Source organism: Schistosoma haematobium, chromosome 1, assembly GCF_000699445.3.
Source record: "Schistosoma haematobium chromosome 1, whole genome shotgun sequence".
NCBI classification, from domain to species: Eukaryota; Metazoa; Platyhelminthes; class Trematoda; order Strigeidida; family Schistosomatidae; genus Schistosoma; species Schistosoma haematobium.
The window spans coordinates 54,550,709-54,575,459 of record NC_067196.1 but is presented as its reverse complement, the minus strand read 5'-3'; the positions used below and the strand labels follow the sequence as shown (position 1 = coordinate 54,575,459).

General features: G+C 34.9%; 1 protein-coding gene across 1 annotated transcript in view; it reads right to left on the bottom strand.

Moving 5' to 3' along the window:
- Positions 1–49: 49 nt before the first annotated feature.
- Positions 50–24,751, bottom strand: part of MS3_00010172 (uncharacterized protein) — a gene marked incomplete at its 5' end in the record, with an annotated part of 49,048 nt that continues 24,346 nt past the window's right edge. Inside the window, one exon of the mRNA XM_051218531.1 lies at positions 50–162. Within this exon, the coding sequence (XP_051074517.1) occupies positions 112–162 (51 nt within the window). The 3' untranslated portion in view covers positions 50–111. The remainder of the gene's footprint in view (positions 163–24,751) is intronic.

Below are 24,751 nucleotides of genomic sequence, written 5' to 3'. Positions count from 1 at the left end.
ACCAAAGAACCGTAACTCCCATCAGTAAGTACAGAATAACGGTAAACAATCAGAAAATTGACATAGATCTTGTATGACATGAGGGCTATAATAAATATTACAGAACAGAGTTTAGCCGTCATTTTCAACATCTCCCTCAGCTGTTTGGTCACTGGCCCACAACTAATTAGTCATATTAGAAAAACTAATAGAAATCTTACCGTCAAATTGTCTCTTAGGAGCTGCATAATTAGTGTGCTGTCTTTGTAGGAATCATCTTGAAGCTGATCTAGTTCTGCTATTGCTGAATCGAAGGCGCATTTAGCTAGATCGCACGCCTTAGCAGAATTATTTTGTATTTCGTAATAAAACACAGAGAAGTTAAGAGCTAAACCAAGACGGATAGGATGAGTGGTAGGCAAATTTTCGGCAGCCGTAGTAGCTTTCGTGTAGGCATCCAGTGATTTCTGTACCACTTCTGTTCGAGCATCATCAGTGGCAACCTCAGCGAGATACCGGTAGTAGTCACCTTGCATTTTCAGAAAGAAAACTTTGCTGTCATCGGGACTTGCATTTGGAAGCAGATAATCCTCAAGTAGAGCCTAGAAACATCGTTACCACTTCGCGTCCAACTTACCAAAACTTGATTACAGATAGTGTTCAACTCCTTTTCCATTTTAATACGGTACTCTTCTGCTATTTGTTTCTTGGTACAATCATTTACCGCTTTCATCTCACTTCCATGTATCACTCTCCATGCTGATCTTCTAGCACCCACAACATTTTTATATGCCACCGACAGTAAATTCCGTTCTTCGTTCCCTAAATTCCCCGAAGCCTCGGTATACCGCTTCATAGCTGCCGCCATGTCATCATATCGTTCAGCCTGCTCAGCAAGTTTGGCGATATGAACCAAATCAGTGTTAGATAAGTCCTTGCACTGTAAAACCCACGACGTAGTCATGACAGTACAGTACCACAACAGAGTGCTTGTGAAAACTAGTCAAACTGGCGCGTAAACTTAACTAATATATAGATTGGCTGTAAAACTAGTTCCACTCCTCAAAGTCAAATCCCAAACTAATGACCAAAGATTTTATTACTAATTATTTTTGCTTTTAGTCATCTTACAGAATCTTTAACAGTTTTGGTGAAATTCTGTTTTATTTCGAGGTTATTGATTATTTGTCGACATAAACAATATTTGATCATAAATTTATCGATCCTTCTCGGTATGATCAAATTAAGTTCTGGCTTTTGATTTTCTCTCTCTATCTTTGGTCAACTCTCCATCAACTAGCCAGCTGATCAACTAACCACATATCCTGCCCTTAACCAAACACAGGCCTTCACTATCTCTCTTATGCGTAGAATGGCACTACCAGCAATACACGGTTCCCTATACTTCATTGATGTCTATAAATGTATTAAAGTATTCGGTACATTTTATCATGACTATTCCTTCAGCTGTGTATTTAGCCCAGATGTCATTGAAAACCTCATTATACAAATGACTGTACAACAGGTACATTTCTCAATTTGCGTCAAGTTACCTGGTTCAATTTCTTGTTACTTTTCAGTACTCATATATCTGTAGCAAATTTCTTTCTGTGTAGGTTAATTTTAAGAAAATAACAACGAACAGTGAGTATATTTTCACAGAGTGTATGAGTCAATGGAGATAAAATGAATTCCGTATAATAAAGTGCATGTTATGCCTTAAGGAACCCACGATGCCATAAAACAAGTTGAACAACGAAATCAATCTACATAGTTGAGTATACGAAAAAAAATGTATACCCTCTTACATTTATATCAGCTTATCTAAAGACCAATGACTTCACAACTCCATCCTAATGGGCAGTTCACAACTATTTATAAATCCAGCTTCAAGGAACACATGGTCCAACACCAGAAATAAAGTTTTGTAAGTATAAATCTCGCAGTCAACTGTTCTTACAAGACGTAATATTTTATCCAGTTACACTGCATATTCATTAAATATTCCCACTAAAACAAGTTGAGTGAAGATGTATTTATATACACATGCATTATTAGTGAGTAGAAAGTCGATACCCTAATAGGTGGCGGTAAGTCGATTTATTACAAGTAGTTACATAAAAGTAGCAGCATGAATTAAAATTGGATGTAAATATAAATGTTTTCGTTATCTGTGAAATTAGTGATGACTAATTAGAAGGACAGGTGCAGTAAAACGTAAATAAGTTAGGTAAACAGGTTACGTAAGATTAGAATCCAAAGTCCAAATGTTAACAAGATAGAAGTTCGGAACTTTCCAAGAGAAGAGAAAGAAAGGTCTTAAAATGAGTATTAGTATTTAAGTAGAAAGCCAGGGTAGAATTAAAGACTGAATAATTTTTTCCTGTATACAAAGCTTAGGTTTTTTTATGTATATTCCTATGGTCATTCCTATGTCCTCTGTTATATTTATGTACACGCACCCCCACGAGGATTGAATTGTGGAGTCGTCTATGGACGGTAGCTGACAGATGCAACAAAAGTGAAGACCGTTGCCACACAACTCCGCCTACTCTCCTTTCTTTCACTTTGTTAACTGATGACTGGATTATGAAGACCTCCAGAGTTCAAGAAAGTATTGAGTATAACGTATAGTGATGTGAAGAAAGAAACAAGGAAAGAATAAAAAACAGCGTAAACCATCAGTTGGAATATCATCTCGTTTGATTCGATCATTCAACAATGATTCTCGTGGTCTCAAGTTGGTTGATATCTGAATGATTCATACGAAAGCCATATTGTTGGTTTCCGATGTATGAAACTACTGTATATTTCATTCGGCTTAACAACATCCTGTTGAAAACTCTGTTTGAAACCAACAGTAGTCTGATCCCTCTGTAGTTGATACATTTACTAAGGTCATTGTTCGGGATCTTAATGAGATTTTCCTCTTTCCATTGATATTGATATCCAGGTTGTATACAACTAGACAAGTTGGACTTCACAGATAAACTGACACTTCCATCCCATACACACAAACAAATGCAGATCAAGACAAACAATATAGCAGCAGTCTCTACATCAATAGGCATCAACATACACAACCGAAAAACAAAGACACTCAATTACAACAACGAAAGCACAAACACAATCACACTTCATGCAGAAAATCTGGATCGGTTACGATCTTTCACATTACCCACCCACCCACCTACCTACCTAGGTAGGTAGCTAGCATCATCGATGAACGAGGAGGATCCGATGTAGAAGTATGGGCAAGTATTGGCAAAGTAAGGACAACATTCATACTGTCGAATAATATATGGAACTCAAATCAACTGTATGCAAGTCAACATCAAAATCACAATCTTCAATACGAACGTCAACACACTTCTACTATATGTAGATGAAACTTCGAGAACTACCACAATCATCATGGAATTAGTACAAATAGTTATAAACAATTGTCTACACAAGATACTCAATGTCTGTTGACCGGATACCATGAGCAACACAGTGTACTGTGGTAGAGAACAAAGCAGTTTTTGTGTGAAGTGGAAATTAGGGAGGAGCTGTTGGAAGTGGTGGGTGGTACATACATTGAGGAAATCAACAAATTGTATCACGAGGCAAGCACTAATTCGGAATCCTGAAGGGAAAGGGGAAGAGGAAGGCTGAACAACACACTGCATCGATAATTGTAAGGAGAAATGAGAAGGATGAATAGGAACTGGGAAGAACTCAAAATGATTGTGCATGACCTAGTTGTATAGAGTAAGCTGGTGTTCAGCCTATGCTCCTTCACAGGTGGCAACAGGTGTTATTAAGTAATATTGAAGAGTTAACAACGATCACCGTAAAATAATACTAATAATGCTGAATTGCGTACGTCTGATTTCATTAATTGACATGGAGAGGGTAACAAACTCAATCATTGGTATTTGTAATGTAACTAATCAACCAACCAGTTCGCATGACTAATTTGTTACAATAAAAATCCTAAATATTAGATTTTAAATGGAGCACAAATTTAATCGGATCTTTTTGCTTCTTAGATTTACATGAATTAAACAAGTAAAATAGATGTTTTTATCTTCATTCACCACAAAATACCTAGGATAAGAAATATATTTTAACGTTTGAATTCATGAGTCGATCAAATCTAGACCACCATTGAAAACCTGGATGCACTGAACGGTCCTTTCGTCCTAGTTAGACGTTAACACCGCTGGATGCCGGCTCAGTTGTTTAGAGGTTAAGCACTCACTCGCGAAACCGAAGGTCCTGTATTCATCTCCTGTGTGTGGGATCGTGTTTGCACACTTCTGAGAAGTCCAGTACTATGGCAAAACGACCGTCCAGTGCTTCCAGATTTTCAATTCTGGTCTATCTTAGATCGATTGATAAATTCAACTGTTGAAATTATTACAATCTCTTCAAAACCTCATTCTGATAAATAATATGTTTCTCGTTGTTTTTTACCCGATACACTGTAAATAAGTTTGTTTACATGTACTAAGCCAGTAGATTAAGAGACTATGTACTAACGCGAAATCAGAAGTTGAAGACATTTTACACTCTAATAAATCCCAATAAATCAAACTCCAAACTTTATGTATATTACTTCAACTATGCCAATGTGATAGATTATTTACTCTGGTTTATTTGTTTGTTTTTTCAAACGTCTTTCCTAAAAACCATGACAAAATATGACAGTACTAGTTCTTTATTACAAAATAAGGTTTCAAACTCATTCAGAGATGGCATAATGAGATCCAACTCCGATAGACCATATAATGATTAAAAAGGAGCCTCTTTCATAAGAATTCATTTATCGAACCAAGGAACTGTCACAAAATGATAAATTATGTGCAGCTAAGTAATCAACTTTTATTGCAGCTGAAGCAACAAGTGGTCAGATTATTGGGTAGTCTCAATATTATCAATGACCTCATACATTTGCAAAGAATACACAGTAGATATGTCTCCGTGGACTACGATAGTGATTTAAGAACTAGGTTCGTTCTCAGTCACTAGTCATATCATTACTGCACCTCCCACACTGATTATGCATATTTATGTGTATCCCACCAAAAGTAGCATATGTCAGTAGAAAATATTCAAATTTCATCCGTCTGTCTCTAACTGTTCTTGTACATTAGTCATCAGTTAAATAGGTTCAAGATAATTACATGTACATCGTCGAAACAAGATTCTGTCATCAACCGTATTTGATTGAACAATGGCCAGAAGCTTGAAATTCATCGTACATTGAGCATTTACTCCTTTACTGATGAATAACTCGTAAAAGAATATTTGTTACCAAAAAACTATTAGGATTTGTAGAGATGATGATTGCTCAAGACTTAAGTCGATGAACTGAAACAAAAATCGGTAATCACAAAACAATAATTTAAAAAGGACGAATTACTTCAAACAGACAACAAACAGATTAATATTGCCCTGGAAACCACATATCCTGTTGATTGGTTGATCTCAATTAACAAGGAATACCGCTCAGTAGCGCGGTCCGTGTGATATACCACCTCAAGCTCAATGTATTAAAGCGTACAACTCTGACACTTTCGTCATTATAAGATAAGCTAACGTTTACAAAACCCACTTGAATATATTCTAAGTTATCGGAAACACATTTCTACAATTATAGTTGATAGCTGAAAATTTTCGGACAGTATTATTATGACAAATAAACTGACAAATTTAGAAATCTCTCAGTTCTCACTCAGGTGTCATGCACACCCGCTTATGTTTCGGGAAGTCGTTTATGAATGTAAACCTCAATAAACATCGACATCAAACTATCTGCTAATTAAATTGGTAATTTCATTTGTGCGTCATTTTCACGATGTGATCAGAGACCATAATAGCAGTTTACACAAATGGAGTAAGATGAAATGAAGGCACTTATCTACCATTTGAATGACAAGGGACTCGAAGTATCCGATTTGTAACAATTCGACAAACTACTGACCAAAATTAACTAAATACACAGGGCAGGAAAGTAATTTAGATAAACTAAGAATTCCAATAAAAGGATTTCATTGAAATCACTGAGAATAATTCAATATCATGAGGTGTTTGGCTGTGTATCGCCACCTACGTAACTTCACTTAAACTGACGAGTATAGGAATAATTGATAAATTGATTAAATTTCTGTATAGAACTTACTAATACATAGGTCGATAATCAGAAGTGTTTCCTTCTCATAAGGTCAAATTTGAGCTATTATTAAGACATCTTACGAAACATTTTTCTTATTTTAGATATTATTTCGAAGTTATCTACCTTTATTTCCTAATGTTATTGTATTTCTTCGCCGCTTAACATGTGTCGATATGAACAATATTTTATCATAAATGTATCGATCATCCTTTGTATGACCAGATTGCGTTCTAGTGCCCAGTATTTCCTGCTTATTGGTATTTTCAAGACATGTTCACAATCTCTCAAATGAAGTCCTTAAGATTTAGAGGAAAAACGCATACCTCAATTTCTGGTTTTTACAAAACACGAACATTCATTATCAACCACATAACTAAAATTACCACATTAGAATTGTCCCGTGGTGTTTTTCAACATTATTGTGTATATGAATGAAGTGAAGTATTTTAGAATATATTAACAAGATTCCTGTTAAATGTATGGTAATTCAAAAGAAAATTATTGACAGCTTTAGCATAGAATCGATTCAGTGTTGAGAATGGTTATATTATATATAAAATAGAAGATAGCTAACTAGGAATGAATATGAGGATTACAAAATGCAGCGAATTGAGTTAAATTGTTGGTAGATATGTTTATATATATTACAAGTAGTGCAAGAAGTCATTCTTTCTTTTCCTGCTAAATCAAACAGTATCGGCAAACTAATACTCACTGCTACCTGTTAGCACAGATGATCTAGTACTATTTGTTATTACATCAATCCCTATAAGTCAATATGCATATCTACTATCAATTTAACTTAATTCGCTGCATTTTGTAATCCTCATATTCATTTCTAGTTGGTTATCTTCTATTTTATATATATTAAATTGTGTGCTTATCAAGCTTTAGTCAGAAATATTTACGATGTATCATGGAACAATGTCTAATTTAACTGAACAGTTTATAACAAAAAGTCGTTTAATTACTGATTTTATTAAATCAAAATGGTTTCATACTCAATCAATTATATTCATGGAATACTGAATTATATTTGAAAAGTAATAACATGTTACAATTGGAATTAGTAGATAACAATAATAAAAGGGCATACGACCGGTATTATTTTGTGATTTCGGTTATTGGCTTTAGGTTTGTGTTTTTTGTGTGCATAAGCTATCCATTTTAATTAGTTTACATCAAATTAACATCATGATACAACCGAACTAAAAAAATTGAATTTCATAAACATATAGTTTTGCTACATTAACCTGAACAAATAAAAAAATCTGATGTGATCACATGAATTTGTCTCGTTTCTTTTGTCAACTTCTTATCATCAGCTGATTAAGTCCAGTAAGATTTCAACATTAAGGGTAAAAATGGAGTTTAAGATTCTAGCATGAGAATGAAATTGATTAGTGTGTAGTGACTCACATTTATCACGAGAACACGACTGGTTTAATAACAACAATTATTATTATAACCAACTGTACCAGTGCTCGTTTTAATGTGCTTTTGTTTGACTGTGCTGATGACAGCTATTTTGTGCTTCCATTCTTATACTTGCACTTTTGATTGTAACTTCGTGCGAATTCGGTTACGTTCTGTAACCAAGCTTGTATCCTGGCACGATCTCTGTATCCTTTCGATGCCACGAGATCGCCAGCAAATAAATATCGACTCGGTCCATTAATTGCTTTCTGGTATTTGGCTTCTCGGGGATCTTATGGATTTATTTGGTTACGTTCTACCTTCGCCTTCTGATTAACTCGGCACGTGTTTCATGGTAGCGGTGTTCATAGTTAACCTCAACTCGACGCCACGCTACAATTGGTGATCCCAAAGTTTGGAACACGCGACAAGTGTAAACAAGTAACGGCATAGTGTATGAACTATTATAAAGTCCTGAGATATAGTATATCATTATACCTTAAAACACGACAATAGGCAAGAGGAATGTTTAAATATTGTGAGAAGTTTGAAAATATATACACAGTGCATCTATATAACCTTTAATCTTCTATTTACATCTTTTGGTATGTTCCGCAGTATGAACCGTCTTCTCACTTGGTCTCCACTTGTTATGCCAATGCCTTGCTTTCGATTTACTGCAACTCTTCACTCCTTCTGGAAGTTTTCGTAACTATGACGCCACGTTCCACCACACACTGCTTACAATCAATCTTGTGAGTGGTATCCACTACAATACAATGAAACATGATATCCAAAGGAAGATTTTGGAACCTTGATTAGAATAGTAGCAAAACACTGTGGTGTCGGAACAATATGTTCAGATCATTATATATAGTTGTGCTTGTATGAACTAATGATTCCTCTGTGCTTGGTGTCTGCCTGATTTCGAATTCTAAACAAAATGCGTTCACAATTGATTGATCACTGGGTGGTGATCAATGTCATGCTTGTCTAGTCCTTATTAGTGCAGATCGAATGCTATCGATCATGTTGCAATGTGGGCACCAGTCTAGGTGACTCGACACTGCGGGCACTATGTATTGAGATTTTAGATGATAGTTGGAGGTAGTCAACAGGGTTTCCTGTTGACTACCTCCAACTACCATCTAAAATACGTTCGTTTGTGCTCACTTAATCCTGTTTGCGCTATTTCGGGAATTCCTAGTTCGTATGATAATTCAAATACTTCTAAACATAACACATATATGGTCTAATAAACCAAGAAATTAAACGTCCGAATTCGATGTTTATTTAGAAACTCCTATCATGTAAAAACTCTTCAAGTATGTAAACTACTTTAAGAACTTGCAGGTGAGAAACACATTACTGACGATGATCAGCTGGGTGTTATGTTTTCTGTTCCCACAAGTTTGGAGAAGGGTTGTGTTCCAATATTAATTGAGACGGACATTCGAAAATGTCTCCAGCCACTTAAATCGTCCCAATGTTTAAGACCCGACGAAATCCCGAACATTTTTTTTATCAAGAAGTGTGCTGACGTTCTGTGTCATCCATTTTCAAGCATCTTTAGCAAACCACTCTCAACTAATTTTATACCTAAAATCTGGAGAAATATAAAGATAGCGCCAATACCAAATATCTTATCTGATAACAGGAATGCAAAATTTAAACCCATAGCAATAACTTCACCTGTTCTCAAAACAATGGTAAAGCTACTATTACTCCCACTTCAGCCTGCATTAAAAAGAGACATTGATACATAATAGTTTGCCTATAAATCCGACAAAAGTACACTTGTCATTATAAGTAAAGACGGATAGTGGCTAGCAGTGGAATCCATATTTGCTTATAATGCTTGTGAATTAAGGCAATATGGAGGCAATACGCACAGCATGCACTGATCAATTGCAGTCCAACACATCAATGGGAAGAGTCAAGTAAACAACGCCAAGTGAATTTAAAAGTACACTGGATCCTGTTATTTTTGTGTGCTCAACTTGAAAAAGGGTAAGAAATATGTTTTATGTATTCGTTAACTCAAGCTGGTATGCCACAAGAAGCTGTTCTTTCTCCCCTTTTTCTCCTCATTTTTTCTTCATGATCTGCCATCTTTTTACAAAAAAAACGCTTGTTAAGCATGTGGACGATCTCACTGTATATACGATAAGCCCTTCCTCTTCAAATCCCCTTGCAATAAATCAGTTATTGTTGCTTATTGAACGACGGTCGATTTTTAATGGTCTCATGCATAATCCTGATAAATGTCATTCTGTTAATTTTAGCCTAAAACATGAACAGCATTTAAGCACCCTGAGCTAATCTCACAAAGTTTGTACTATTAGAGATTCTGTAATAAAAACAGTGTCAAGGGTCATTTCTATTGGTATGTTTTTCCTCTGATCTCTCTTGGTCTTCTAATGTTTTAGTGATATCGAAGAAAGATTTCCTTACGAATTATCGTCTAAAGAAGCTAAATGCTTTTAGCAGTACTAGATGTTTACTTCTACGATTTGTAATCCCTTGTATATTACCTATCATTCTTCACTATTCCTCATTATTATTTCCTGGGCTTTTGAGAAAGGATTGTACAGCATTGAAGAGAGCTCTAAAGATAGTTAATAAAATGTGTGGTGAGTCCTTTGATGCAATTATGAATATGCTTATTTATAGACATTTGAAATCTTGCAAACAACTGGCAAGTGTTATTTTATCCACTCCATTCACATCTTTCTCCATGTATGTTTTATGGTAGAACGAGATGTCAATACATTAGAATTAATGCATGATAGCAAAGGTATAGAAGTTCTAAAATGCTGAATCTATTACAAATACTATGCGGCGAACAAGGTGTAAGAACTGACCTAATCAAAAACTTATACTGTTGAACATGTTGCTAATTGACAGTTGTATGGAATGAGATGGTGGAGATTTGTAGCTCAGTTGGATGATTCTGGTGGAGTGTTGTTCTTTGAGCTGGACGATTTGGTCGTGTAGCTTCCAACGTCCCTCTGAACGAAATCATCAGCACAAATTTCAAGTAGAAATTGTGTGGATCAGTATCTTCTTAAAAACATTTAATATAATTTTAGATAATTTATTGATTAATTTCATGTATAAATATAGGCAGTTCACGACTGCTTTTTATCTCAGATACAAGAAATTTGTTGAGATACTTCGTGTTGAGAATTCAATATTGCACTAAACATATAATAGTGAATAAAGCTAATAATAATAATAATAAGATAGAGGCCAGTGATAATCATAGATAAAATAAATCAAACAATAAAATTGTAGAATTAAAAGGGGTCAAAGGATTTAACAATTAACGGGTTCTTTTATCATGACAATGAAAGTAAGAAAACTAATTCATTTCAAAAACAGGTAAAAAGCTCTTGATAACAAAACTTGAAAAACTATTGAACGATTATGGCTAAATGGTTTGTTAGACACTTTGGATGATTTCGAGATATCCACATCATGTTTATCGATAATCATAAGTCTCAAAATAGCAGTGGTAAAAGTTCTGAACCTTCATAAGCACAGACTGTTCAAAATCAATGAATACAATATGGTTATATTTTACCAGGTAAACTATGGAACTCTTTCAGATAATATGATTGTGAATTTCGTAGCTGGAAAAACTATTACGCAACATGAAAAATATATTTTAACGATAACCGTGTGTACTTGACGAGGCCTTAGAAGCCTGTCACCAAATATAGGTGATTTTTTATTACAACCTACTAATTATTAGGATTGGATGCAACTAGACGATTTGGACTTCACAAATAAACTAGCTCCGATGTATGAATCTACTAAATATTTCATTCAGCTTAGCAACATCCTGTTGAAAACTCTGTTTGAAACCAACAGTAGTCTGATCCCTCTGTAGTTGATACATTTACTAAGGTCATTGTTCGGGATCTTAATGAGATTTTCCTCTTTCCATTGATATTGATATCCAGGTTGTATACAACTAGACAAGTTGGACTTCACAGATAAACTGACACTTCCATCCCATACACACAAACAAATGCAGATCAAGACAAACAATATAGCAGCAGTCTCTACATCAATAGGCATCAACATACACAACTGAAAAACAAAGACACTCAATTACAACAACGAAAGCACAAACACAATCACACTTCATGCAGAAAATCTGGATCGGTTACGATCTTTCACATTACCCACCCACCCACCTACCTACCTAGGTAGGTAGCTAGCATCATCGATGAACGAGGAGGATCCGATGTAGAAGTATGGGCAAGTATTGGCAAAGTAAGGACAACATTCATACTGTCGAATAATATATGGAACTCAAATCAACTGTATGCAAGTCAACATCAAAATCACAATCTTCAATACGAACGTCAACACACTTCTACTATATGTAGATGAAACTTCGAGAACTACCACAATCATCATGGAATTAGTACAAATAGTTATAAACAATTGTCTACACAAGATACTCAATGTCTGTTGACCGGATACCATGAGCAACACAGTGTACTGTGGTAGAGAACAAAGCAGTTTTTGTGTGAAGTGGAAATTAGGGAGGAGCTGTTGAAAGTGGTGGGTGGTACATACATTGAGGAAATCAACAAATTGTATCACGAGGCAAGCACTAATTCGGAATCCTGAAGGGAAAGGGGAAAGAGGAAGGCTGAACAACACACTGCATCGATAATTGTAAGGAGAAATGAGAAGGATGAATAGGAACTGGGACGAACTCTAAATGATTGTGCATGACCTAGTTGTATGGAGAATGTTGATGTTCAGCCTATGCTTCTCGATGGAGTGTAACAGGTGTAAGTAACTAAGTAATTAATCAAAACGAAATTGATTCATTGTTCATTATGTAATGCTTAGAGTGATAAGTCTCCTGATATCTTCAATTTCTTCAATACTATTGACTGGAACATCAAGCTTATCACGTAAGAAATAGGTTTAATATGTGGTATTTTGTAGGTCTGAATATTTTTTTAAAAACTTTGCAAAGGAATATTGAAAAATAATGTTGAACACGAGACACATTTTGAGATTGTTTTGCTGTGTAAAAGTTATTTTTTGTAGGTATATCCTAAAATGAATGTATGGATTAACATTCGAGTTGTATATCTGTCCTACTCAGTTTGATACAGATTTGAGCAAAATATTATCACTGCTTTATCACTGAGATAAACGGTAGACAGCTGTGAGTGTAGCGTTAGTACACAATCTCCACCAGCTCTCACAAGTGTGACTTAGTGAAAATATTTCGTTACTAATCTGAAATACCACATTTACAGCCTAAAACCTTCGGGTTTTGACTGAGTTCTAACTTATGTTTACAGTTCGCTTTAAGCAACATATGCGATCAAGAAATCAAGTATACCTTGCAGATATACTTGTCACTTAGGCAGAACTTTCGTCATTATACTTAAAAAAAGTATATATATAGCGTTTCTTTGACGTACTAGCACATGGATCCTTTCTTTCAAACTAGAAATCACAAGTTTCTATACATAAATTACAGTACCTGAAAGTATAAAAGATTGATCACATGTCTTATTAAGTTATTTACACTTGGTGGAAATAGCAATTCAGTCTCGTGTCCAAACATTATTTTACCTATTTATTAATGTCTTGTACTGATTAGTGTATTCAGACATACTTTGATCTATGTTTGGTGTGTAATATATCCTGATCTAAATTGCATGAAATCTTCATCTGTAGTCTTTGTCTTCTTTCTGGTGTCGGCTTACAAAGGCTTTCTTAATCATTTATGACAAGAATTCGTATTTGAGATGATACCTAGACAAATACTACACTGTCTTTGCATAAAAACTCAGTGTCAAATGTAATAAGACTGGGTTAAACACTAACGGTCTGAGCTACAAATATTCATCGTATATTATAAATTCATATCATATATACGAGTCTTTAATTCAACTAGCATTATGTTTATGTCGTGCACTGTTGTATAAGTACCAAGAAAATGTTCGACGCGTTAAATGCTGTAAATATTGAATGACACCTTAGAAGTTTACCCTCAAGTTGTTATAACCTTTTCATGCAATGACACTTTTTGTTTAATCACCAGAAATTATTTCCCACTGTTGCATGAATGGTACTAGAATTTTTTTTCAGATTTCATTATCATTGATGTACTTCATACATTCCCCGATTAACTAAAACAGAGACATGTAGGCAGTGACCTTGACTAGGTAGATAGTCTATTTATAGTAGCTCCCTGATATTTGATACCGACTAACAATGTAACCTTAAAACATTTTATGACTTATCTGGTTTTGCTAACCTTATCAGTTTGCTGACATATCTGAACATCATTTCAACATAGAGCCTTGTGATTTACAATCAGGTTGTAAAATTAACCTCTATTTCTTGGAAGTAACTTTGATATTCTGAGAGGTGGTTTTAAAAAGTTATTTTCGTTTTGAAAATCGAAGAAATATAGATTTGTTAATCCACTAATATATTTCTTAGAGAATTTATTAACTTTGAAGAAAATCGGTAAGTGGAAATGAAAGATTAATAAATTCACTTTATTTAGTGATAATATCAACTTGTTTGAAAAAAGCCCAAACATCGAAAACTTTAAAAAAACATTCATCTATACTCCTGTCAATTTATAAACATTAACGCATTTCAAGTCTAGTGAATAACATCACTTTATAATTGTTATATTCAATCAACACTAAAGATTTGACTGAATTCAAAGATAGTGCAACTTTCAGACTTATATGAATTAATTACAGTATTCAGACAAGTTTCATTAAACTATCCAATGGTATAAATATAACTATGAAGTCACCACAACTAAGCGTAACAACGCCTTCCAAATATTCCTACATAGTTGCACAAAAATTTATCCAAAGTAATAATAATCTTAATAAAGTCAAATGAATTTAATTGTTTCAGGTTGTGTACAATTGAGTAGAGAGATAAAATGTAATAATAACATTTTACAATTCTAAATTTAAAACGATGTTTATCAGATTACCTTCTGAGGAGAATGAAGAAGACAAATGTATCAAGGGAACGAGATGAATAGAAAGCGAAAACTGAAATAGTTTGGAATATAGTAAGAATGAGACAAAGTTTAGGACAAAATTGACCATCATGTTTCCGTAGTCCATTTTAACTGCTTCATCCCCTACTTCGTTAATTCCACAGACAACGGTTAAAGAATACCAATTAGGAAAAAATGACTAGATATCCCAACATTTAAATGAAAAACTGTAAGTTTCTATCGGGATCGTAAATCAAAATCATTTTTGAATAAATACTACACCGTAACATAATATAACTGAATTGAAAAGTTGTAATAGTTGTTGAGATCATGAGTCAATTGAAGCTAAACCATCATGGAAAACCTGGAAACACTGGATGGTTGTTTTGTCTTATTGTGGGACTCCTCAGCAATGACATCCACGATCCCGCTTCATGGGGACCCAGGTCTCGCGTGTGAGCACTTAACCACTAGATCACTGAGCCGGCATCCAACGATGTTAATGTCTATCTTCAACTAATCCAAGAAATTGAGCGACACATCCACCATTGTCATCAGTGAGTTACTATCTCACAACTAACCCGGTTGAACTCTACTGGTCACTGGTGGTCCAGCCTCGATTGTGTCATGATCTCAACAATTGAAATTACTAAAAATCTCCACAAAACCCTCTTCTGAAAAACTATTGTTCATTGAACATTTCATATCTGTTAACCAAAAAGAAAAACAAAAAACTGCTTGACTATATCGATATATTCAAGGGTAAAGTAAATTCCAAGATGAATTATATAAGTAATAATAAGAAAATCTTTAAAAACAAAAACAATTATTAACGGTTAAAAAATGGTTTAAATATTAATTATATATTACATAGTCTAGTAAAATGTAGTTGTCTTGTTTAATGAACACTAATTAATTTTACAATTCTTCTATGAGCCAACTAATTGATTGATTATTTTATTTTTAAACAAAGTTTCATTTAAACAACCTTTTTCAATTTATCTAAACTGAATAGATTATTAATCGTTAAGTAACAATGATTTGTTTTTAACAGTGATATTGTTTTTCTAAGCGTATTTTACAAACCAATACGTTACCATGAGAATTTTGTTTGCTTTGGAAATGTTAAGTTATTAAATCAATAATATTCATATATATATATATATATATATATATATATATATATATATATATATATATATATATATATATATATATATATATATATATATATATATATTAGAATACTTTTGCATAAATAATGTACCACCTACGCAAAGATGGAATCTTGTATTATATTATTAAATAAATATAATCGAGCCAAATACAGTATGAATTGAACAAATAACCTTTAATAAGAATGGTGAGAACATAAAATAATGTAGGAATTGGTGTAGATTAAATTCGATAATAATAATAATAATAATAATAATAAAGTCTAAAGATTTTTGAAAATTGCATACGTCATTTATAAGTTTTAAGCAGAATTCAGATAAACGTGTAGTTAGGTAGAAGTATTTACTTACCTACTTAGTTACTTACGCCTGTTACACTCCATCGAGAAGCATAGGCTGAACATCAACATTCTCCATACAACTAGGTCATGCACAATCATTTAGAGTTCGTCCCAGTTCCTATTCATCCTTCTCATTTCTCCTTACAATTATCGATGCAGTGTGTTGTTCAGCCTTCCTCTTTCCCCTTTCCCTTCAGGATTCCGAATTAGTGCTTGCCTCGTGATACAATTTGTTGATTTCCTCAATGTATGTACCACCCACCACTTTCAACAGCTCCTCCCTAATTTCCACTTCACACAAAAACTGCTTTGTTCTCTACCACAGTACACTGTGTTGCTCATGGTATCCGGTCAACAGACATTGAGTATCTTGTGTAGACAATTGTTTATAACTATTTGTACTAATTCCATGATGATTGTGGTAGTTCTCGAAGTTTCATCTACATATAGTAGAAGTGTGTTGACGTTCGTATTGAAGATTGTGATTTTGATGTTGACTTGCATACAGTTGATTTGAGTTCCATATATTATTCGACAGTATGAATGTTGTCCTTACTTTGCCAATACTTGCCCATACTTCTACATCGGATCCTCCTCGTTCATCGATGATGCTAGCTACCTACCTAGGTAGGTAGGTGGGTGGGTGGGTAATGTGAAAGATCGTAACCGATCCAGATTTTCTGCATGAAGTGTGATTGTGTTTGTGCTTTCGTTGTTGTAATTGAGTGTCTTTGTTTTTCGGTTGTGTATGTTGATGCCTATTGATGTAGAGACTGCTGTTATATTGTTTGTCTTAACTTGCCTGTAGCTCTTCTAGGACTACTTCCTTTCCCAAGCTCTGATTTGTGTCTTCAAATAACTTGCAACTAAACTCTTTCATGTAATTAATTTAAACCCATTTTGTAATTACGATTTTTAAATATCGCAGGCTCTAAACAGCTGACGTGAACCAAATGAAATGAAATATATTTATGCTATTCTGCTGAAATTTCTTGTCTTATTGACAATTATTAAGTTAATAACATTCATTAAACTAATTTAGTGGATAAGTCATTGTATCGCGAATTTAACAGTAGAAATATAACATTCAGACTGTGGTATGTTTACGTCCAACCTGAAGATACTTTTTATGTTGCGGATGTGTTTAAAGCAGCATGTGTGAAAGCAAGAGGAATTGTTTACCAGCAACATCATAAGTACGTAAAATGTACTTGCATTTCTGTGATAATCAAAAGTATTTGAACTATTGTACGAACTGGGATTCCCAGAAATAATGCAGTTTAGACCAAAGATAACTGGATGAGCACAAATGAAATTATTACTTATTTAGGCCTGTTACTCCTCGTGAAGGAGCATAGGCCGCTCACCAGCATTCTCCATCCAACCCTGTCCCAAGCAATCCTTTCCAACTCTTTCCAGTTGTTATTCATCGTTTTCATATCTGCTTCTATTATCCGACGTAATGTGTTCTTTGGTCTTCCTCTTTCCCGCTTCCCCTCAGGATTCCAAGTTAGGGCTTGCCTCGTGATGCCGTTTGATGATTTGCGTAATGTATGTCCTATCCATTTCTATCGTCTTTTCCTAATTTCCTCTTCAGCTGGAAGTTGGTTTGTTCTCTCCCATAGTACGCTGTTACTGATTGTATTCGGTCAATGAATGTTGAGTATCTTGTGTAGACAACCATTTATAAATACTTGTACCTTCTTGATGGTGGTTGTTGTAGTTCTCCAAGTTTCAGCTCCGTACAGTAGAACTGCCTTGACGTTCGTATTAAAGATTGTGACTTTGATATTGGTTGGAAGTTGTTTTGAATTCCAAATGTTCTTCAATTGTAGGAATGCGGCCCTTGTTTTACCGATCCTCACCTTTACGTCTGCATCTGAACCTCCTTGTTCATCGATGATGCTTCCCAGGTATGTGAAGGATTCTACATCTTCCAGAGTTTCGCCATCAAGAGTGATTGAATTGCTGTTCTCCGTGTTGTATTTGAGGACCTTGGTTTTCCCCTTGTGTAGTTCGCGGCTTACTGATGCAGAGACTGCTGCTACACTGGCTGTCTTTATCTCCATTTGTTCGTGTGTATGCGATAGGAGGGCTAGGTCATCTGCGAAGTCCAAATCGTCTAATTGGTTCTGAGCTACCCATTGTATAAATAAAAATAATATATTTGTAATATCCCAATGAGTAGAAAATTGGATTTTCTACTCATTGGGATATTACAAATATATTATTTTTATTTATAACAATCAACCCAATGCTCAATTTATTCGAAATTATCAAATCAAACCTTGGTAATGACACCTATCCATTGTATGCCGTGTTTTCCCTCAGCTATCGAGGTCTTCATAATCCAGTCGACCACCAGAAGAAAGAGGAATGGAGAGAGTAGACAGCCTTGTCTGACTCCGGTCCTTACTTGGAATGCATCTGTCAGCTGTCCTCCATGCACTACTTTGCACTGTAGTCAGTCGTATGAGTTCCGGATAATATTGACAATCTTCTCGGGAACTCCGTAGTGTCGAAGAATTTTCCATAACGTTCTCCTATCTACATTGTCAAATGCCTTTTCATAATCAATGAAGTTGATGCATAGTGATGAGTTCCACTCAACTGATTGTTCTACGATGATCCGTAGTGTCACAATTTGGTCCGTGTACGACCGGTCCTTACGAAATCCAGCTTGTTGATCTCGAAGTTGGGCGTCTACTGCGTCTTTTATTCGGTTCAGCAACACTCTGTTAAAGACTTTCCCTGGTATTGACAGTAGTGTAATGCCTCTGTAGTTTTCACATTTGCTCAGATCACCTTTCTTCGACATCTTGATGAGGTGTCCTTCTTTCCAGTCCATCGGCACTTGTTCCTCCTCCCAAATCTCCTTGAATAGAAGGTGAAGCATGTTTGTAGTTACTTCGATGTCTGATTTCAGTGCTTCAGCTGGTATGTTGTCGGGTCCTGCTGCTTTCCCGCTATTGATTTGTCTGGTGGCCATTTCGATTTCTTCCTTCGTTGGTGGATTGACATCTAAAGGACGATCTGTGTGTGCTGCTTCGATGTTCGGTGGATTCATTGGAGCCGGCCTATTCAGGAGTTCCTCGAAGTACTCTACCCATCTGTCCCACTGTTGTTGAATTTCGGTGATTGGCTTGCCTTCTTTGTCTTTGACCGGCCTCTCTGGTTTACTGTATTTCCCGGCTAGTTTCTTCTTTGTATCGTGAAGCTGTTTCATATTTCCTTCTCTAGCAGCTTTTTCTGCCGTCGTTGCTAGTTCTTGGAATTCGAAATCAGGCAGACATCAAGTACAAAGGAATTATTAGTTCATACAAACATCACAATTTCCCAATGAAAGTAATCGATTACAGTTAAGGATAATATTTGACAATCGAAACTAGGAGTTAATACTGTAGATTTTCAAACAGATTACAGGAAGACGACAAACTGATTACAAAAAGACTTGAGGTTCAAATGTATATGAAGTATGAGAAGGTTTAGAGGTGATTTCAGTTTAAGCCATAGCCCATTTATTGTTAATCTAATGGCTCAGCCTGCAACTCTACTAGGGTTATTGCCGGTCCCAAGCACTGATAAAAGAGGAGTGTTGGGCATGGAAGCAGCAACCTCAATCCGTAGAAAATAACCTTGTTAAGAAATGCTAACCAGAAAAAAAACAAATTATACCATTTAAATTCTGTCCTGTTAGTTGAAGGAAGATTTATGACGCCTCACGGTGAAAGCCGATATTCCTCGGAAATCACGAGACCGATGTCTTTTCTAACATACGTAGTAACAATTAATATAGTTAGTATTTTCTGACGCTATATATGCTTTATGATGTCATTGGAAGTGTAGTTCCAGTTCTTTCAGTTAGTAATTTATGTATTGATCCTTAGCTTTCCTTTTCTTTTTCTTCACCTCGCTTAGTATTTTGGCATATATCTTTTTATTCTCTATAGGTAGGTTATTTAACTAATTTTTCCTCATGAGTTTTCTGTCATTTATTTTTTTGACTTAACTGTGTACTGAATTTCGCTTTCCAACATTTACGTAAGGGTTTAGATACCTGCTTGGAATTTTCCTTTACTGCTTTTGTTATAAATTTCTCAGTTTTATGTCAAAGTTTTCTCATAAAGTTTTAGTTTTAACGGTTTCATAATCTTTTGATTCAATTTTCAGCTTTTTATGTATTTGTAGCTCGATTTTCACTTTTTTCGCTTTCTCCATCTTTTTCATTTTTTTTGTTATTTCCTTTTCCCATTTTTGCTATTGCTGTTACTAAATAGTGTTTTGAATTTACTTCTGCAGATCTAGTTGTAAGTAGGCGACATATCAAGTAGTCTGAACGGTAGTAATACCCACACCAATATATGAACTAGAAACATTAGCATTACGTCGGAAAGATGCAATGATACTAGATACTGTGTTAAATACTGTGAGATGAGTAATATTAGGAGTAATTGACAAGAGAAATTTGACAACAGAAAGACTCAAAAAATAAAACTACCAAACCCAATCGGTGAAAGTCAGATAAAACAAGTTGAACTTGTGGTGAACAACCAAAATTAGAAAGGATAATGTTGTGTACATAACAGTTGAGAATGTACTTGTGTATAAACGAAAAACCAGGATACGTCATTCAAAATTCGGTTAAAACAACTACAGACAGATCTTGAGACATTGAAAGAATATCTACCGAACGGATAGACTGATAATCCAACCAAAATACAACTAAACAGAATCAGAATAATGGGAAAGAGTGAACTGATGGTAAAACGACTAAACGAGAACTGTAATAGATTATTCGCAGTCAGTCTTCTGGAGGTACCTGAAAAGGAAATTGGATTAGAAGTGGTCTTAGTGACCTGAGAGCGTGACCGCAGTGACCAAGGGACAACTGCTTGAGGTCGGTCACACACGACCTTTTTATGAGTAATTTTTGTGTTAGCTCCGTACTTGTTGAGACCTTGCCACCGGAGACGGATATCCGTGGGATAAGGCGAGATGTGCATTTTTAGGGCCGACCTTTTCTAACCTCATCCCTCCTTTTGGGAAGGCAGCATCGCTGTCATGCTGGTTGTCTGAAGGAAACACCTTACTGCTGTCACACCTCTGTACAGTCAGCAGTACGACTTCGCCTTCGGACCTTGGGTTTGTTGATTTAGTCTTACCGCTCTTCAACCGACCTGTCTGACATGGTAGGACCTTGAGGAAAGGTTGTTCCAGTCAGTATAGCTCGGTTGCTTCATCACGATAGGCAAGCCCGACCACCACGTTAAGGTAGCAACAACGGTCGGAAGATTATTTTCAAAAAAGAAAGAAATATAACGTAATTACTTAAACGACTGTGGATCGAAAAATGCAGAAGAAGAGAAAACTAATTCATACATCTGTCCTGTAAATGACTGTCTAAAAGTATACAAAACTAGAGAGTGATTGTAAAGACATCTCAAAACATGCCACTCACAGTAAGAATCTGAAACTGAAAGTAACTTGACGGAATGTGACTCAGGAGACAACTACGTGGTTCTGATAAACGAAAGAGAGGTTGACAACCAACAAATGGAGAGCAACAAATTATGTCTCTGCCCACATGAATAATGTGAAAATCAATCGCTTATTTGAAAGGATATAGTAAATCATTGCTTTGTGATTCACAAGTGGTTCGTCGTCACCATAAATGTGCCAAGGGAGAGAAAGGTCAAGACTAAAACAATTATTGCGCCTCAGTAGTTGTGCTGTGTCATCTAAGAATATCTCCAGAATGGCCAACCGGCCTCACCAACCTTTTTGCTGGAAGGGTAGGTAGACCGAATACATACCTTATGAAAATAAAAAAATAACTGAATCACAACTAATAGAAATTAACACATGAAATGTAAGAAAAATCGGGTGTGATGAGTCAGAACCATGATTGATGCAAACAAAGTAATATGACGTCATACTATTGACTGGTTGTTTATATATTAATATACATGATTCGTGCATTAAGATGAGAATAGGTCCTACCTTTTAATAGTTCATATTATAAGATGAATTATAATATACGAATTATTAAGCTGTTCATATTTTTCTCATTGAAATTCGACAAATTTCTAATATGTACCTATTTTCCTCATTGTAACTGACTCATGTTTTCCTACTTAATAAAATCAACAACATCGAAGTATGATAGGATAAACACAGTAAAAATTTGATTTGATTATTAAACATCATATATTTCATTAGGTAAGATCATGAGACTGATAGATCCTGGGTTCGAATCTCGTGATGTGGGGTCGTGGATGCGCACTGTTGGAGAGTCACACAATAGGACGAAACGACCATCCAGTGCTTCTAGGTTTTTCATAGCGGTCTAACTTTAATTGACTCATTATCTCAACTATTGAAATTACTATCATATCTACAAAACCCCTTCTGACATCATATATTTCTTTGATAATTATGATTTTGATTATCACCCTGAAGAAGTACAGACAAGTTTGTTGGACGAAACGTTGGAATTATTTAAATTTTAATCATTGAGATTATTTTAAATATATACATAATTAATAATTTATGTTTGTGGTTAGTAACATTTTTACTTAAAATAAGTCAAATAACCATGGTAACAAATAATGGTATTTAGCTCCATGTTAATAATTTAAAAAAATCTTTTGAATATTTTTTAAAAAAATGGACCAAATCTTTTTACTTACTGATAAAATCTACTATTTTAAAATGGCAATAGTATTCCTTTTTTTGTATTGACTAGGTACAAAAAACTTATAAGTCTGTCGTGAATCTGTAGAGACACACACAGTAGTGTGACAGTGGATACAGTTGACTCGATGCAACTATTTAATTATGTGGCTGCAGGTGAAAAGAAGAAAAAAAAATGTTTTTATCAATTTTATACGAAGGTTATGGTGTACTACTATCCAGATTTATTTTGATACTGCCTGAATGTTAATTCCAGAGAAGGAATCCTGTGTATAAGAAAATTCTATATGAGTTGGATTGAATAAAGTCTACGAGAAGTGAACTCACGGAATCCAGAACATCTACTGACTTCATGTTTTTATTCATGCTCACCCAAATAAGTTTGATCACATATAGTAAAAACCTTATGTATTAATTGATGGGATAAGGTGGTTGTCATTTTTCAGCAGTGGGAATACGTTTTTAGTCAGTAAATTATTCAGAAAATACATGTTTCTATGGCGTGATTCTGTGTTACACTTTCTATACAAATAAGTTATAGACAGACCATCACTTGCTGATGCTAAGAGCAGTTTGAAGATGTTAGAAAACTGGTCAGTTTATAACATGGAGTTGAATAACATGTATATTATGTGTACTGGGTTGATTCATTGGTATATTCCAACTTATTGACGAGACTAAAGAGTCGCAGGAAACAATTGCTAAAAGGGTTTATCACTTGTCTTGTATATCTTCTCGAAAAACTATACTAGTAAAAAAGTAACTATAGCTTCATAAACACACTCTATAAGACAGCTACTTCTTTCTTCTTAAATTTCTATTCCATAAAATGGAATATTCCTTAGTATCCAAGTTATACTGTTTTTATAATTAAATCCGTCAGTCATAAACATTCTGTTCACTACCATATCAATCCATTCACATAAATGTGAGTTTTCATAAAAAGGACATGATTCTCCTCACTCTGGCTCACCATGACTAAACACTCGACAGTAATTTGTATTTGAGTTCATTACAAATTACCACAAGATAAAATGGTATTTGTCATCATGTGTTTGTAAAGTTTTTTTTTAATTTCCATGAAATCGTGAACCGATCAAAGCTAGACAATCATTGAAAACCTGGAAGCACAACAAGACTGTTTCGTCCTTGTGTGAAACTTCTCAGCAGTGCTTGCACATGATCCGGCGTGATCCGAACCCATGACCTTTGGTCTCGCATGAGAACACGAAATCTCTAGCCCACCGAGTCGGGATCCAATGGTGTATAAATCTAACTCCAATAAGTCCACGGTATTGCACGACCATCTTTCACTCTGTTTGGTAGGTATCTTTTTTACACTCAACACGGTTGAACCCCATTGGTGATGTTAGGCGCCATCATGAGAGATCGAACACCTTGTGTTTGGTTCCTGGTCGCTAGCTCTGAGAAATTTCGTACTAGGACGAAACGGTCTTACGGCGCTTCCAGATCTTCAATGACTGTCTAACTGATAGGTTTGTGATTTTAATTAAAATGGTATTTTAAGGACTAAAAAATTTTTGATAGAAAATTATACCAAAATAGTTTAGATTCAAAATTCGTATCATGACAGAAATAATAAATACAGGTGAAGTGTGAACGGACATTCATTTTAAAGTAGTAATAAAAAGATACAATCGATACCATCACACTACCGCAAGACTATCTCAGATATTTGAATTTTACTATTTATCGATTTACATTTCAACATTCAACTGGATCCTGAGTGTGTGAAAATGTATGTGTCAGTGTATTTTTAATTTTTTGTCAGGAAAATTGTAAGGAAATCGATTACCAACTTTTTTCTTCGCATAATAATAGTAGTGATAATAATAATAACAACAATAGAAATAATTGATCGACTGATTCAATCGTTATGTGATGAAAACCACGACAATCTTCTTTTCAAACATGTATAGACTTGTAAATAAGGTAGCGTAATGAA